Source organism: Gymnogyps californianus, chromosome 2 (assembly GCF_018139145.2).
Source record: "Gymnogyps californianus isolate 813 chromosome 2, ASM1813914v2, whole genome shotgun sequence".
In the NCBI taxonomy this organism is placed as follows: Eukaryota; Metazoa; Chordata; class Aves; order Accipitriformes; family Cathartidae; genus Gymnogyps; species Gymnogyps californianus.
Genome location: NC_059472.1, coordinates 39399587 through 39418420, shown reverse-complemented (window position 1 = coordinate 39418420; position 18834 = coordinate 39399587). Strand labels below are relative to the sequence as shown.

Below are 18834 nucleotides of genomic sequence, written 5' to 3'. Positions count from 1 at the left end.
AAATAAGACATTTCTGATTTAATAGCATAGTCTCATTTCTCTCCCCTAAGCATATATTAATATAACATCCCAATGTCCTAAAGATTCCAAAATAACTGAAGTTAGCATTTCTAACTAGCTGAGAAACAAAGAATTTGTTACGGATTCATTTATATGAAGATTCATATGGAATGCTTAAATATATAGTGCTTATGCAAAGACCCCCTGGCTTATTACAAAACAGAGTTAAAAACTGGGTACATGAACTCTAGCAGTTGGTGTACTAACAGAGACTTTAACAAAAAGCTGAGTGAAAGGTAAAATAATGTTTTAGATTATTAAACACTGGGGATTGTGGGATGATAGTGCTATGTAATGTGAGTGATAGCTTTTACACATGCAGTGGTCATACCTGAATAATGTCCCTTAAAAAAAAAAAAATCTGTTTTCAATAAGTATAGACAGATTTTTTTTCATTACCCCTACAGAAATAAAGAAGAGGGCTCAACGGAAATTAAAAATTATTTCTTCCAGTGCCCAACAGAAGACATAGACTGGCGGGTTGCCAATTACTTTTCTGAAAATGAAATGAAGATACCCAGCATCTCCTACACCGAGGTCCAAAGTGACCTAAAAGCACCCTTAAACCACACAACAGATATTTCTAAAGTTCAGATCCACAAAGGATAATCTACTTCACCCTCCAAAACAGACACTGCAAACAGCTAAGAGCTCTTGACCTCTGTAGTGCTCTACAGTAGGAATTAAAGGTGATCATAATCTGAGTTGCTTATAGCTTGTCCATAGACAGTATCTCTTTGAAGAAAGAAAATCAGAATTTCCAAAGTTACTTGACTCTCTTACCAGTTCCTCCTCCTGATTCATACTGTCCTTTGAAGAAAAGTACATGGTGTTTTCCCTATCTTCCTCTATAAAACTGGAAGATTACTGTGTTAATTAGCACAAAAAGGGAAGCTGCACAAGCAGCACAAAGATTAACACAAATGTCTCACTATTGCTGACTAATTTTCAATTTGACACAAACTAACAAAACAGCCTTTTTCCCTGAGAATCAATCCAAAAAGCAGCCTCTCTTCACTCCTTGTAAATTAGCCCTATAGTCATACTTCCGCAAGAAACTAGTCTACACTATTCACATTCTGTTCTTTTTTGTATCCTATTATCTTGACAAGCCAAGATACAAGAGCTAAGCACAAAGTTCTGGACCGCATTATTACAGATGAGTTGTCTTTGTCTCCAAAGACTTAACAGAAGCAGTAGCAATCTCTGATATCCAACACACTATTCAGTTTTTTGGCATACAAGTTAATCAATTACAAACAGTATTGCAAATATGTAGAATTCATTAATCTCTTCAGACGTACATACTGATAGACTCCAGTTAGTATAAAAGTGCAGTCAATATAATACTCAGTGCCCTGCAAAGACATACTGGTTTCATTTACAGTAATTTCAAGTTTACGTGAAAGATTTTGTATTAAACTTATTTCCACTTCCAGTGTTCAAGAATTGATATAATACTGTAATAAGGTTATTCCTGGGCAACCAGAGAAATGCTCTGAAGATAATCTGCAGATGCCATTATAAAGTCAGTCCATTCCTTGGCCAGCTCTTCAATGGAGACTTCCTCCCCCCATATTCCTGTGGGAGAATGCTGACCGGGAAGTGTTCGGTCAGACTCTGCATGTAGTTATTTCCATGCATATACACCTAAAACAAAATATGAAAAGCATTTACTTGGGTGTGAATGCTAAGACTACTGAACGAAAACAGGCAGCAAAGAAACTCAGTGCAAGAGCTGAAGCCACCAGCTTGGTTTGACTAAGCAAGTGTACTTGTTCATAATGAGCTCCTTCAATGAAGAAGAAAGTACCACGTGAGTGAATTTCCCATGAGTGCTTAAACTCTGTCCTGCTCAGTATCTGCAGCTTGATGAAGCATGGACTACAACCAGAGAACTGCATTCTATGCAGCTGTGAGCACAGGAGCCGAAACTAACTACACGCTTGTTCCAGACTGGTTTAGTGATACTGATGAGGGTACACACTACATCTGAACAGCTGAAGTGAGCTAAACCACGGGAAGACTGGGGTTTGGTCCTGTCATGATAGATATCATGTACTTGCTTTTCAGTCATCTCCAAGAAAAGAACAGCGTTTGGCTCCTGGGCATTACTACCTCGTCTTTCCACATGTATTTAAAAACATTATGTACTATGTATGTAGGTTCAGACAGGTGCCAAGGGGGATATTCAAAAGAATCTGTATCTCAGTCCTTATGTTTCAGTTCCAACTGAAATTAGATGCTGGACTACTCCTCCACTTTAACCCTTGTAATACTGTAGTTTTGGTGGTTCTCTTCTTGCTTTATCGTAGCTATTTTGAAGCCTTGTTCATTACTTCCAGTCAGACACTTTTACAGGCCTCTTATTAACACCTGACAAGAATTTTCTGCAATTATTATTACACAAAGACTACAAGAATATGCACTCAAAAGGTAGTTGGCTGCCTTTTATCTAACACTTCCTCATCAGGAATTAAGATAATGAGTGAATTGTAATTACTGCTATGAAGGTATGGGGAACTGGCCCTTAGAGGGTTTTTTTTTCAGATCATACCTGTCACTCTAAGCCAGGAGACAAGCCAATCTGCTTCTGTTCCATTCCATGAACTGGGATATCTGGTTTGTTTTCTTTTAGGCCTTTACTGTCCGTCTGCCCTCTTTTCTGCTTTTTGAGTTCTAGCTCAAGATATTCTGAGCTGGATCGGGTGACAGGGGCTTTTTTCACAGGTATTAATGTGAGAGAAGAAGGGCCACGGCATCAGGCTGCTGGAACATACTCCCTTTTTTTAATCATCTATTGAGAGTGAGGGACTGCACAAGGCTGGCAGAAACAATGTTGCTTCTCTCCCATAACAAAAAAAACATGCCACGAAAAGGGGACTGACAAATAACAGCTAACAGTGACCAGAAAAATCTAGATCTACGGTCCTGGAGTGCAGTGGCTACTGCAAATGCACAAGATCCACGTGCTGAGACAAGGAGGCTTCAGAATGGGAATAACAATAGGCAGGGCTGCTTATTTTGTACCTTAGTCCTGCTGTTAACACTACACAGTACTTCCTTTTGTGCCAGCTGAAACCTCCAATATTCTTCCTATACTACAATACACCAGAATTCTTGGCATGCTTTTGCATCCAAATACAAACAGGGTTTTCAGATTTAAAACTGCAAAACAATTTAAAACAAATAAGAAGCTATTTGGAAAGAAACTTTGAACTTAAGCCTGACCTATGTTTGATGCATAAATGCCTCTGCAGGTCTTTCAGAACTAAAAAGTTGTCTTCTACTAATACAACTCGGAGCACAACATCACTGTTCAGTGACAATTTCTCACTGTCATTTATAGGCAGAGAGCTGGGAGATCCAGGACCTATTTCTTCCTAGTTCTGCAGAAGAATTGCTGTGTGACCTCAAGCAAATTATTTAACCTCTCTGTGTCACAGTGGGTTTTATCTTTAGAGTGGTGATAACAGCAACCACTTGCAACTCCCACATTCTTGATAACTGCAAATGCTTTACAATCAGATTCTGGAGGCCTGTATGGCACTAACACACAAAAATGATTTATGCTCTTCAGTGCCTAGGAGTACCAGATCCTAAGGGAAGTGCTACAGATTGTCATGTAAGGGTTTTGTGACAGAAAGAAATATTTGTGTGCACTCACCCGTTCCTTTATTTTTTCAGTGAGAAAAGGCTTAATTAGAGCGAAGACTGAGTGGAAGAATAAAGGCTCATTAATCAAGTGGATACCTCGAGCTTTTAGTGGAAATGAATCCTGTCAACATACATGAAAAACAGCAAGAAAATATTATTGAAAAATTCTATTGTTAAGGACAAGTCTGTAAAAACTATCTAGTCCATAGGTTAGAGTATTCCTCCTGACATTGCCAATTCCTGCACTTTGGAGTGTTCTTAATTTACACTGCCCCAACAACACTTAGAAAAATCACATCTTGTTCGTCCCATTAGAAGGAAAAAAAAAAAAAACCACCAGTATGAGGAGAGGCTGACTATTAAAACAAACAAACAAACAAACAAACCAAACAAGAAAACTCTCACCAAATTGCACATAAGTAATGTACACAAAGCTTGTGCTCAGCCTTTCCTCAGAGGTACAATTTTTTACAACAGAGATTCTGCTGCTAATTTACCAAAAAGCTATCTAGCCATGTGCTTTCATTGGCAATTCACAGCCTGAAGGATAATATGTAAATATATATAAATATAAACCATTGAAGGTACTAAATTTAAGTTAAATAAATTATATTTATAGTTTAGAGACGAGCCTTCAAATTACTGGGAATTTGCCCAAGCCAGAAGTTCAGCTTTACAAGATTATTATTGTAATGAAAATAAAAATTATATCTGCTATACAGCCTTTATAATATGAAATACTACTTCTTGCATTCAAGATTCATTTAGAAGTCCCAGACCTTTGAAAGTTAAAAGAAAATACGGCAGTGCTCAAAGACAGCATTATGCAATGGGGAAAGTATAGCTTCCATTCATATCCCACCTGATACTACCTCTGCAACCAGAGGCTTTCTGCTTATAAAGATGGTACTTCTCACAAACATTTCTCCCGACTAGTACAATAGCTTTTCTCACATTATTTCATGCACTCTTCTATGGATTAAAAAAAAACCAAACCCCAGACATTTCTTAAGTGCAACTCCTTTTAGATTTTAACGTATGATAAAGACCTTAAAACTATCAGATTATAGGTTTACTGCATGTTATTATGTGTTATCATATACTTAAAGTCTACTATCATGTTTTTCACAGAACAATTTGGTTTTGCCTGGGGTAACAGATTTTTCAAGATGATGTCACTTACTAATCTTACTATGCTTTCCATTCCTTAGTACATATTTCCTTTCTATTAATTTCTGTTTCTTCATACAGGACAGTAATTTGTAAGACATATTTCTTAAGAAAAACACAGAGTTGAAACTAAGGTTCCTTAATTTTTACTTATAAGCATATTGAACAACACTAAGACCATCTCTGGGTGAAATATATGAACCCAGTTAAAGTGATGAAAGGAATCTGAAAAAAATGAGTTAAACTTATTTCTCTTCTTAGAAAAGAACACTGGAAACACACAAATTTTTTCTTTTTTTCAATAGCTATAATAAACATTAGGAAGCTTGAAAAACATGCAACAAATCTGAAATAGGTCAAGATGGAAACATCACATTCAAAGAATTTCCCGGTTTGAGATAATGGATTGAAACCTTTAGATGTAATTGCAAATCCTATTCTACCTCCTTTCTGCTCTATTTCAAGGTTAAAAAATTACTAGCAACTTGTTTACTACCTCAGAAATCAACTGAAACACTCTCACTAGTCCTGTTCTCATGAGAGCTGGCCCAGGATCGTATGAACATCAAGAGTTCTTATTCTACATGTGAAAAGTTGGGAATACTTGCTGGTTTCACTGAAGTTTTACAGTAGATACCAAAAAGGAAGATCGGGTGAAGTTCTGATGATACTAGTTCAATGACTAAGCTTTGATTGAATCTCGGATACAAGCCTTACCAAATCAGAGCAAGAGATTATCTCCCTGGCTCATTTCCACATCACAGGCTGACAGTTTTATTATTACTGACTTTCAGCCTAACTTCTGAAGGAAAATGGGATTATAGGACTACACTGTTGCTTGCCTGTCAATTCTCTGTCCCCTTTTTGTCTTTCGTTCCTTTCTCCCCACCCCCCCCAATCCATTGGCAAAGTTCAACCGAATTTGACAGAAAGGAACAAGTCTTAAAGACAGTAAAGTCCCTACAAGTTTTGTGAAAAATAGGAGGTGACATAGCAGTGAGTTGCACAAAATAATGCTCATGTTGGGGGGCAAAAAGCAAGCAGAACATAAACATTATACATTCGGTTGGTAGCAGACGGAAGATCATGCAGCAGCATCCATACTGGTAAAAAGTTAGTACTGTCTTGCTCTTAACTACTCTTAGCGCATGCTATTTCTCATCTTCTCTGAGTCTCAGGGAAAAAAAGCTTTGAATGTTGAGTTAATGCACAGAAGAATGGAAGAGCGGAGATGAAATGGGATAACAAACACAGATCCTTACAAAACTGGGCTTCATCTGCTCTTACATTCATGAAATTCTTGTAACAGGTCGGTGGAGTTCTTAGAAAACATTAGAGGTTAAAGGGCATCTACTGCTATACAAGAACGTACTTTAAGTCAAATCAAGAACAACCTATAACTTTTAATGGATTTAAGATTTTGTTCTTTAAAGCTGCATAGACTCTAAGAAAGTCTAAGGAAGGAAAATTTACCATAGCTTAGAACAGACGAAAAATTGGGAGTTATAACAATGAAGCAGCATAAAGCAGTATGTCATACTTACTGTGAGAACAGCAGCAATTTTCTTGGCCACTGCTGGACTGATTTGAAATGCATGAGCAAATCGCCACCCTTGAAGATCAAAGATAGCCTTGACTCCATTCCGCTGAGTCTCAATCTCCTTTACAATGAGTTCAGATGTGATGAGACTTACACGGAACACATCATATGCTGTAAATAACTTGGGATCCCATTGTCCTGAAGATCAAATAGATTACACTGCATTACCACGAGAATACCACATACACCTGTACTTTTGCTTGCTACTGCTTCTAATGTGCTTCTCAGGAACAAGAATTAACCAGCAATATCAAAGGTCCTGAAATAAACCGATTTGCCAGTACAGAAGTTACTTTGTGTGCCTGCTCTGTCACTCATCTTTTACACTCTTTTTGTAGATGGTACCACCTAATGGTAGATGCCACCTAATGTAGTATGTTCCACCTATGGCCATAGACTCCAGTATAAGGTTTTGACAGGAACAGCTTAATTCAGTAACAGTCATGCTAGCAGAAACCACAGATCATCAATCCAATCAATTAATATAATTTGTCTTCAGCACAGTAATTCTGCCAAGATTTAGTGAATCTCACTTGTTTTTCTGAGGCCTGAGCAAAGAATTGCATGGGATGAGCCTTAACCCTAGATGAAAGCTTCAGAGCACAACTCTATACTAGGCCAGCTGATAATAAAACAATTCTTTGAAAGTTGGCAAAAATAATGTCTCTGTCCAAAACAAGCACAAAGAAATATGGTAACAGGTGATCATTTAACTACATCTTTTTTTAAAAGACTTTTGGGAGTGCATCAAACCAACCGAGGATCTTCAGAGTGTTGTTAGATAGGCCTCTTTGGCTACATGTAAACAGTGAAAACCCAGTGAACTTCTCATCCACATCTAAACTAAATGTTGGTACATGACTAGGTGTACACCTTTTTTTCTGTTCTCCCCCCTCTGTGCTGCATCTACAGAAGTACCGGAGTTGTAGCACATGGCTTTGAAAATCTGCATGGAAACAAATAATTGTTGGGACACTCAGACCCAAATAACCACATACTCTTACAAGTTTTAGGCTTTTAAGACTTCTTTTGATGCAGAGAAGAATTCTGCTAAAAAGAAAATAAGCTCTTCATAAAGGATTGTACAGCTTTAGACATACCAGTATATAAGCCCAATAATGTAACTGTTACAGCTCAGTAAACTCACCTTTATATTAATGTAAAGGTATTTCTAACAGGGAACATAAATATGTTACCTTTCTAGTTAAGACATTCTGATATCATCTAGTTTTATCAACCCCTGGTGTTGTACCCATAAAATACTTTTATTTTGCTGCTGAAATTGTGATAATTAAAAAAACCCACAAAACAAAACAAAAATATCAGTGCCAGAGCCAGGTGTGAAACAGGTCTAAGCAATTTTGTCACTCACCAATTCTGTATATTAGAACTTTGCTACCATGTGGGTCCCTTGATCTCAGGACTCCATGATAGCCAGCATGCAAAAGACCAAGAACAGAAGCTGGTTGTAAATCTGCACTTATTTCTGGGCATTCAATTCTCCACTTCTGGTAATTCTTCAATAACTGGAAAAAAATAAATGTGGATGTCAGATAAGCATCAGGTATTGTATGAAGAGCACAGTTAAAAATACATTTTCAACATGTGGTCACAGTCACGTTTAATTCATTAAATTAGCTATAATTTCATTGTATATTTTACGCAAATCACTCCTAGAAGCAGAAGGTTGCTATACTGGATCAAATAAGTGAGTGAGTTGTTATGATGAATTTAGAACCCTGTCAAACTGTTAATGGACTGCAGTTGTCATTTTGTGTCAGAAAAGAAAATTGGAATATGTAGAAAAAGCCTGTCATTTCCATGTAAAATACATCTAAACCCTGGTTTTCTTACTCAGGTTACCTTTAGGGTTATTCAGTTTGATACTGCATCAGACTCATTCAGGATTTTTTGAATTTAGATGTGCAAAATTTTATAGAGGAACATTCTCCCTCACCCACCCACCCTCTTCCTTCCCCCCCACCCCCCCTGCAAAGCATGGGCCCATTTTGTACACACAGTCATTAATAATTCTAGTTTACTATTTGAAACAGGTATGATCATCAGCATATCCAAAGAACATTTTCAAAGTCCCTCCTGCCCCTCTGAAATGGCAAAATATAACAATGAGGTGGGTCCATTACCCATTAGACAATTTCCCTCCCCCAGAGTGGAAATAACGAGAACCTGTTTTGCTAAAACAGAGATCCTGTCTGTTATCGGGGACGTGATCACCCTGGTTCCTAAGGCTGGAAGGCATCATCATAAACTAGTATGTCTAAGGCACAGGAAGAGCTGTGTGTTGAAAGGCGATGGCCTAACTCTAAGGAAGAGTCAATTAAAGGCGTTCCTTTCTGAGGTAACATCTATGTAGAGGAATTACAGGCGATACTGTGAAAGGTCATCTTAGAGATGGATCATGAAAAATTAAGTTGGTGATGCAGTAGTTCTAATTTCCAAGTCTAATTACTGTTTCTCCTTTAATATAAATTAAGCGGTGGTGGAGAAAATGAACTGCTATGCCCTGCAACTAAAATTTATTTAAGACATTTTGCATAGGTAACTGGGAAGCTATGCAAGACTATCTTCTAAAAAGCTTCCTCTCAATTCATCAACTAAATTCTGCCTCTGCTGTATCACCCATGCTAAGTTCTCTAGCACCGAGTTTGGAGGGTAGAGGGATAGCTCTGGCAAGTAATTTAGATTTTGTATTAAAATTTCCTAAATAGCTACAGTTTAGATGTCTAACCTGAGACCTGCAAAGGAGCTAAGAGAATCAGAATTTTTCAGTACCTTGTTTCACAACAAACTGAAATGTAGGTTTAAAGGTAGAATGCACAGGCTAGCCTTTCAAATTGTTACTACATTTCATCAAACAGGAAATAACCATCTGCTCCTCAGCACAGTTTCACAAATTAAATGTGTTCACCACAATGAAAGCATCAACCAACAGTCTTTTATTTTTGTTAATTTGTATTAACAGAAATTAATTTTTATTAATTTCTCAATTACTCCACATTTTGCAACAGAAGCATTAGTTAAAAGAATTGACAGCTCCAACTAATAAAACAACCTTAAATAAATTACAAATTTCCTGTATCTATGGAAGGATCATTTTCTTCACCATCTTCATAGAAAGAATGGTCAGCAGGAATCTCAGTAGATACTGAATTCATCCCTTGGAACCGTCACAGCATCAGCTATGCTGATGCTTACCTACAAACTCTTAAGAGTGAAAACTGAGACTCACCCATATCATGCTTATGTTAGATCATTAGTCTTATTTCTTACCCTTCCCTCTACTTTCAAGTGTTTTGTATCGTTTTACATAAAACATATACTTTTTTTTCAGCTTAAGGCTTTTCTTCTGAGATGAAGGTCTTGAATTACTTTGAAGGTGTCTCGAACAGATTGTCATGACGAAACTATTTATAAGGCACTACTGTTTGCCAGCAGAATTTACTTACAAATAGATGATACACTGATCAGAAATTATCTATATCCTTCATGGAAATAGCACCTATAAATATGTATTTATAGGTACAAAAATTAGAAAGTTCATCTGCCACACTGGAATCCCATTTGATTTGGCAATGAGAAAGCTGATAAAAGCCTCATCCTAAATCATACACCGTAGAAAGAAACATTTAGCCATTAGGAGAATTTTACTAGAAGCCTTTTGACTGCATTAAATTGGTTCATCTAGGCCAACTTCAAACCAAAAAAATTAAAAAGGGGGGGGGGAGGGGGGCGAAGTAGAGAAAATAAGTTAATTTGTGGAATAGAAATTCACTATGATTTCAAAAATAGGCCTGATTAGGTACTCTGATTATCTCACTCTGTTAGTACTTGACTCTCTACAAAGGGCACTGTTTGAGCAATCCTAAGCGCTTTGTGCCAACTAGACAGCACTGTCAACATATTATGTTCTTTTCCTCGGTCTTTCCAATACAGACACTTAAACAGCAGCAAAATACAAAAACACCCTCAAAACAACTATGCAAACATCTGTAGCTTTACCGTTTCTCCCTTTTCTTCTAAAATCTGTTGTACCACAACTTAATTAACCTAATTAACAATTACATAAATATTTTAAACATCTCTTTGAAGAGCTGCCTGCCAAAACCAAGATGAGAATAAAAATGATACATTCATTCAATCCCCTAAATAATCCTATCTTGTCAATATAGTTAGTTTCTCATTTTCATGAATATTTACATTTTCCAAGTTGGAAACAGCAAAGGTTTAAGTTCTGGACCTTGGGAGAAAGGAAATGGTGTTCACAGCTTGTGACATACTCAAGATCCTTACGAAAGACATGATTTACCTACTGGCAAGTCCATTAAGGAATAAGTATATGGTTGGAATACTTCTGACACCTTCCATGACATGGGCAACTGGTACATCTTTTTACACAGACACATAATGTGGCTAAGCTCCAAACATACTTCCCTTGGCCACAAAACCACGAATGCTGAAGAGTTCTCAGATTTTGAAAACCAACTGATCTATCAACTGAAATAATTTAGAGCTGAAGTAAAGGTTAGCATTAGATAATCTTCCATAGCATCTACAGCTAGTTTTGGGACATTTTCTGTAAATTTTTACTTATGTAAACAATCCCTTTCCTAGCAGCTGGACATACTCAAGTCACACAGAGCTACTTACATGAGTAATCCTCAAACATATAGCAGAATTCAAAAACTACCAGCGGGTACTTACAGTTTTACTTTATTTTGAAAATTTCTAGTTTAACATTGTTTAAACACAGAAATTCACACAGAATATTTAAAAAAAAAAAAGAATTTTTTTTTCAGTAAAGACAGCAAGGCAAAACATAAATATTATATATAATAATGTCTAGATGTAGATGATTGTCCTGGTTTCAGCTGGAATAAAGTTAATTTTCATCTTAGTGGCTGGTACAGTGCTGTGTTTTGGATTTAGTATGAGAATAATGTTGATAACACGCTGATGTTTTAGTTGTTGCTGAACAGTGTTTATACTAAGTTAAGGCCTTTTCAGCTTCTCATACTGCCCTGCCAGTGGAGGCTGAGAGTGCACAAGAAGCTCAGAGGGGACACGGCAAGGACAGCTGACCCAAACAAGCCAAAGGGGTATTCCACACCATATGACATGACGGCCAGTATATAAACCGGGGAAGTTGGCTGGGGGACACTGTGGCTCAGGGATTGGCTGGGCACCACTCAGCGGGTGGTGAGCAATTGTATTGTGCATCACTTGTTCTGTATATTCTATTATTATTATTTTCCCTTCCTTTTCTGTCCTATTAAACTGTCTTTATCTCAATCCACGAGTTTTACTTTTTTTTTTTTTTTCGATTCTCTCCCCCATCCCACTGGGAGAGGTGGGGAGTGGGCAAGCAGCTGTGTTGTGCTTAGTTGCCAGCTGGGGTTAAACCACGACAATGATGAAGTAACCTAGTATCAGGAAAAACAGGAACATTCATTACCTTGTATAAAAAAATGGCTCATGCACTTAGAACACAAGAAAAACATCTCAATGTATAATTATCTGTGTTTACAAACTGAATAACCTACTTAGCATCTGCTCAGCATCTGAAAATAAATGCAAGGTAACTTGATAAATGGGGAAAGCTGGATGAAAAACTCTAGTGTCTGGAGTTAAGTATTAATTAAGAGGGTTTTTTCCAGAGATCTGTTGGGGATAGTTCCAGATTTCTGAACATCAGAGATGATAAAGTTACTGATTAATCCAAGATTCATGTGCTAAAAAACAAAGAAAAGTGAACTTAGTACTTTACTTAGAATTAAAAGAACTAACAACAATGCGCTTGTTACAGAAACCAATGTATTTGTATATGTAAATTAATGATTTTTTCTTTATTAATAACTATTTATTCATATTGATAAGGATGCTAGACAGAATTAGGCCTCTATTGTGTCAGCAGTTGTACCAATGCACATGATGTTTAGGGAAAAAAATGTTTTCTATTGGCAATCTTTGGAGGAGAAACCAACAGCTCAAACTTTAGAATATAAATGCACGCGCACATATATATACACACACACCTTTGTGCATATATATTTTATATATATTTTTTATATATGTGTATATAGCGACACACAGAATTTAAACATATGGTATACACAAAGAATTTAAAATACTTTTATAGAGGCATAGAACTTTCCCAATTCCACACGCATTACCTCTTTGCCACTTGGGAAAAGACTGGCACACGTGTAAGTTTAGACATTTGGCTTAGCACAAAGGGAAGACTGGCTGACTGATTTGTGTTTCCTCAACAGTCAGGCCAGAGAGCCCAATAAGGGCTCTTCCATCCTTTTGGAGGAATCCCTCTGTATTGATGGAAGAAAAGTTGCCAAGTAACTGATTTAAACTTGGTATTTGTGTTTGAATGACGTGAAGATCCTCAGAGACAATGCCTGAGACTCAGCAGTATGTTTGACACTACAGAAAACAATCCTTCTTGTACATCATAGTTATTCTAAGCAACTTATTTGCAGTACAACACACTAGGAAGTCTTAATTCCTCCCTAAGTCAAATGCAGAGCAAAGACAAAGTCTGGCTATATACCTTTGTATTAACCAGAACTCCTAAAAGGATCCTACATATTTAGACAGTTTCGAGTGCCATAAAAATGATGCTTACAAAAGTCTAAGTGGTATGTTATGAAAACATCTCTTGGCATAGTTTCAATGTTGCATTTTTACTGAATTTAAAGATTTTCATTCTTTTCCCCAGAGTATAATCTATTTCAAGTACAAAAAGACAGTATCCCCAAGTCACTGAGAATTAGCCTTATACAAGAGTTGTGGGATGTAATGCAAGGACATAATAAAATGCACTAGGCAAAAAGACTTATGGAGGAAAGGAGATGCTAGTTCTCCAGATTTCACATATCACTACTGAATCTGAGTGACAGTGGTTTTGATCACAACAATGAAGTCAAACATACACACATAGCTGGTACATTAAAAAAAGAATATATGAACCCACTGCTTTAGCACAATTAATGGAGACCCATGGCCCCGCTTCTCAGTTTTCAGCATATATAGTAGGTAGGTGTATCTGTACAAATTAATGAGTAAACAACATGCTCAGCTCAGGTACTAATTTATATCCAGACTGAAATCTTTTGCAGCATTAGCATCTCATCCATACCTATATCTCTAACAGGGATTACAAAGGCACAAAGAAGATGCTGTAATGATATAACACTGTTCCTTCTGAGCGTGAATTTTTGGTAGGTAGGTAAGTATTGCCTAGAAGTCTCACAGGACAAGAAAATTTCTTATTTACCTATTGAAGGTTTGTTGTGTTTTTTGACAGTTATTGTTAGTCTGTGTCAAAGGACTTTCTGTTCATTCCTAGAGACAAATCTCTGCCAGTATTTCATGTAGACTGACTTAACACTTTTGTACCAATAACATTCATGCATTTGAAATCCTTTCGTGGAAGCTATCTGCTTAACTTCACCTCTTCTTCTGGAGCCTGTACTTAAGTGGTTCGGGTTCATGCATACACCTCCAGCCACTTTCTAAGATAAGGCATTGGGCCAAGTTTAACCCTTCCTGTGATTCAAAATGCAGAAAAATAATTATCTTCTAACTTGAGAATAGCCTGTTACTGAGCCTAATTGAATAATCATTGGCTTTAAAAAAATACATACAGTTCTAGCTCTTCTTCAAGTTCTTCAGTTCCAGCTACCTGTTTCAGTGGTGGATTTTCTTCTAGCATGACATATATCAATACATCAGTACTAGAAAGCAAGTCTAGAATTGCTAGTGGAAAAAGATTGCTGTTGGAATGAGTCATCATAGAAGATTCAGAAATGGAATGTCTTGCCACAATCTACCCAATTATTTTCTGAAGCATTTCCAAATGTTGATAACCTGAAATCAGATAAATCTGTGTCAAATATTAATCAGGGATGCATCAATAAACAGACTGGTCAGCTGCCAGACTCTTGATTCATATTTAAGGCTAAGTATAAACCCATACTAAAAAAGATGCTTGACAAGAGCTTGAAGACCTTTGGTTATAAGCACTGACAGAGCCACAAACTTTGATTATCCCTTAGCTGCTCTACAAGTACTATGCAGTAGTACGCAGGAGCCCAGTGGGCAAAAAGGGACTGTATCAGCCTGAACTCCAAACTGAGAGACAACATCAAACCAGGACAGGAGGGAGTACCCACTGTCTGGACTGATGGCAGGAGGGCTCTGTCTAGGATGAAGTATTAACATAACCTCTGCATGAGGTCAGACTTGGGTTAGATGAATGTACATCTTATGACCACCACAGATTTTTGCACAATAATTCTCTTGGGCTTTAATATACCAATTGCAGATAAACACATTCCTTTAAAAAAAAAAAAAAAAAAATTCTTCTTTTCTTCTTCCCATGCTGTAAGAGAAGTAACCTAGAAATCAGTGTCAGCCGGTACATGGAAGATTAAGTGCAAGTAGCTACAGCATTTGGAGACCTGAAATTCTAGATGGAAAGATTAAACACAGGTGGTTTTTGAACATCAGAATCTCTTAGTTCAAAGAAGGGTCCAAACAAGAAATTTAGAAACTGAGCAGCCTGTGGAGACTCAGAAATTCTGAAAATTCTAAAAAGACTTAATTTTTCCAAAACAGCTCCCCAGCCCTAAAGGGCTGATTCTCAAGAAGAGTATAGGAAATTTGCTACTTCATAGACTCCATCTCTAAACCTAGCTTAGATTCCACACTCTTGAAGATTAGTCCTACCTATAAGACATTTCACAATGAATCACAAGAAAGTGCAGAAACATATGGGCCAAATTCTGAAGTGCCACTGTCCTGTCTACAGGATTATCAATAACAACCAATTGCAATGCAATTAGGAGTGCATATTTAGAAGCGCATATTGTCTTCATTAAGCCCTACTATTTGGAACCAAGGAATAGAGGAAAACAAAATGGCTTTTGTTAGAAAAGAAAAAAAAGGCACGGTCCTACAATTGTTAGTGCACATGTATGATATAAACAATCTCATGAACTTCAAGCAAAAGTAAGATCCATAAATATCCAAAGGAATCTGACTTGACTTGCTAGTTCTGCTGAGAACGAGAGGTTTACAGCTATTACACAAGTCTTACGAGCCAAATGAAAAGAACACAAAATATAATTTTTAAAGCTATTTGTGCTTAAGGGCTTAATTTAATTCCTCACATTCTTGTTTAGCTACCCTGATCCTGCAATATATCCATATGCAAACAATCTTCTCTTATGGTAACTAATATTGGAAAATCTACATTGCAAAGAAGTCAGAAACTAAAAGGTGAGGTCTGTTGGGCAATGCTGTATCATGAACACCAAATTCCACTAAAACACAGTTTCCAGTCGGCACAAGTGAATAAATGCTTTTGCCCTGGGAAGATTTGGAAATACTTTGTTAAGAAGGGTTAGTGGTTGTCAATCGTTCTGTAAAAAAAGAAACAATAACAATTTGTACCTTTGGACATCATTAAAAATACACATGCACTGTCTGTTTGGCAAAGAGCCATACACACAGCCAGGAAAGTACCAAAACTTAACAAAGCCGAAAAGGAGTGTTGTAAACGACTGAACTCCAACAGAAAAGAAGTTTTTACTCATAGCTTTATGTTAGAGTAATCATAAATCTGTAGCGAAACTAGTATCGTTACTAGTAGCTAGTAATCTGAGCGTGGTAAGGATGTCCTTTAAAGGATATTGTTTCCTGATCGGAGTTGTGACCTTACCACACTTACCATAACCTCTACATTACGTGACTATACCACACATACCGTAACCTTTATGTTACCTAATCGAGACTGCACAAAGCCAGCCACGACACCGCACGTCTATACGGTGCCACACTGAAGACACATGTGACAAGCAATTAGTTACATCCTGAACCTCCCTGCTTGCCTTAGCCGACCCAGGCAGGACAGCTCACCCACGCAACACCCGCACCCGCTGGCTCCCTCCAGCCCCAGCAACAACCCCCCGCCTGCTTCTCGATCCCCCAACCTGCCCGCCGCCCTCGTACCTCGGCATCCCCCCGGGCCTAAGGCGAGGCACTCCGGAGGCGGCCGGGCCGCGGGGTGCGAGGTCCGGTGGGCCTGCGGGACCCGACCCCGACCCGGGGCAGCTGGGACGCCCCCCGGCCGCCTCCGGCTGGCTGACAGCCGCCGCTGGGGGCTCCCCACGCAAAGGGAGAGGCCGCCGCCCCCTCCTCAGCCTCAGCGGACGGCGGGAGCCCCCCAGCCCGGCGACGCCCGCTCCCCCCCCCGGCCCTCCTTACCCTCCAGGCCAGGTCCAGGTGGAAGTCTCGGGCGCGCAGGAACCTCACTAGGAAGGAGTCGGCGAGGGGCTGCGGCCAGCGCTGGCCGGGCTCTGCCTCCGCCCGCCGCCGCAGCTCGGCGACGGCGCTGCGCACCCGCGGCGAGTGGTCGGGCAGGTCGTTGAGGCGCCCCGCGCCCGGCGGCCCCTGCGACATCCCGCCGGCGGCCGGCTCTGAGGCGACGGCCGCGCTCAGCCCCGCCGCCTCGCTGGTCCCATGGCAAACCAAGCCGCGGCGGAGCGCTGCCGTGCTGCCTCCGCCCCCGGCGGGGCTTAACCCCTGAGCACCCTCCCGGGCCGGAGGGGAAAACGGAGGAAGCAGGTGAGCCGCGTCCCCAGCCGGCCCGGCTGCGACCGTTAATCTTTGGGGGTTGTTTTTTCACTTTTACGGACTTGACCAGTTTTTAGAATTTTAGGCTTTAAGCCCATCTCTTGTTTTTCGCTTGCAGCTCCAAAAAGGAGCTGTGCCTGCTCCTCCCCGAAGGGAGAGGTGCGCTCCCGCCGCAGAGAGACGCCTCGGCCCGGCCCGGCCCCGCGGCGCTGGTGCCCGGGCGCAGGCGGGGCAGGAGGTGCCCGCACCGGCCGCCGCTGCCTGGTCGTCCCGGAGCTCCGAAAACCGCCGAGGATGGTGGCCTGCCTTTTAGGCGAAAATAATCCCTCTTCAGATATTAAATGGTAAAAAGCTGCAACCTCATCGCAGCTGGGAACTGCTGTGCAAAGGAGAGATCGGTGTTGGTGGAAAGCTGCCTTGGAGCACCTAATCATTAACATGAATATGCAGTAATAGAAATATATGCGCTCTGCCTGGAGAAAGGATGGTGAAATTGAATTCAGCTTTAGTCCAACTTTAGCCCAGCAGTGAGGTCAGTTATCAAAGGTGAAGAGTTCTACTATATTATAACCATTTCCTTTGATTAGGTTTCCTTTGAGATCTCTCTGGTCTACTTGGGCTGAAAGCCTTGATTCATTTAACATACAGTTTATAAAGCATACTTAGGCCTATTAAAAGGTTTACAAAACTTTGCTCCAGATTATCTTCCCCTTCTCTGGCTTTCTACATGTACACTTAATACTTTTTGATCAGCATTTTGGTCATATCTAGCCGTGTCTTGGACTTTTACATATTGCTGAAATGTCCACAGGTATCCCCATCAGTTTTACAAACGTAAAGAAAATCTGCCTAACTAAATGCAGACAGGTAAAGAGTGGGAGGAGTGTGAATAATCTTGCCAAAAAAGAGATTAAAGCAGGAACTCAAGGGGCTGAACAGGAAAGATAAGCTTGCAGGGGCAAAGTGTTGCAGCAAAGGATAAAAATTGGGGAACGGGTATAGCGGTCAAGAGTATATAGAGGTGGGCATGTAGAATGGCAGGGAGGTGTGAGGAAGCATGGACCTGCCCTAGATCAAGAAGAAAAAGTAAGCTGGAAATAGAAGAAGATACAAAGAGAACAGAATGTGGAGAGGGCAGTAACAGCAGGTTGTGCCAAACCTTTTATTTCTGTATAGAGCTGAACAGAGCCTCCATGGGAAAAATGGCATGCAAACGTGTAACCCAACCATGGGTGGCAGGACAAACACAAAGGGGTATCACAGCAAGGTCATACAGTGCTTTTAAACACCACTTCCTAATTTTTGAGCTCTTAGTTTTGCCATCTCAGTATTCTTACAACTCAGAGTTTTGTCTGTAAAACCAAAAAGGGTGAGAAAATACAGATACTTTTTATTACACCTTTCAGCTGAGCAACTCATAGCTTTTAACTAGCTTTTCTACAAAATTTGGATTGCAATTTTGGCTTCATATTTGACCAAAGTTAGTTTTACTAGTGATTTCAGTGATTTCCCTCAAGACTGAGTAACAAAAATATCTGTAAATTTAAGGTTTCTATTAAAAATTCCACGAGTGAGACTGTATTTGTAACACTAATGAGAGCTCCTATCTCTGACAGTGAAGATGTGATATCTTCAGGGCTTCGTACAGAGGAGCCAACATGTCGAATACTTCACCCTTC

At 39.4% G+C, this 18834-nt stretch overlaps 1 protein-coding gene across 1 annotated transcript; it reads right to left on the bottom strand.

Moving 5' to 3' along the window:
• Positions 1-1581: 1581 nt before the first annotated feature.
• Positions 1582-16981, bottom strand: TTPA (alpha tocopherol transfer protein). The gene is made up of 5 exons (XM_050892490.1): positions 16787-16981; positions 7860-8013; positions 6432-6625; positions 3728-3838; positions 1582-1710 (listed from the first exon to the last, which is right to left on the bottom strand). Exons 1-5 carry the CDS (start codon positions 16979-16981, stop codon positions 1582-1584), a joined length of 783 nt encoding a protein of 260 aa, XP_050748447.1.
• Between the last annotated feature and the right edge of the window lie 1853 nt (positions 16982-18834).

Excerpts from the sequence above, each read along its gene's own strand:
- TTPA (XM_050892490.1), bottom strand. The coding sequence starts at position 16,981 with ATGTCGCAGGGGCCGCCGGGCGCGGGGCGCCTCAACGACCTGCCCGAC. Across the intron at positions 8,014-16,786 it reads ACCTGGACCTGGCCTGGAGG|TTATTGAAGAATTACCAGAA; the intron begins GTAAGGAGGGCC and ends ATTTTTTTCCAG. Across the intron at positions 3,839-6,431 it reads AAATTGCTGCTGTTCTCACA|GATTCATTTCCACTAAAAGC; the intron begins GTAAGTATGACA and ends GTATGTTGACAG.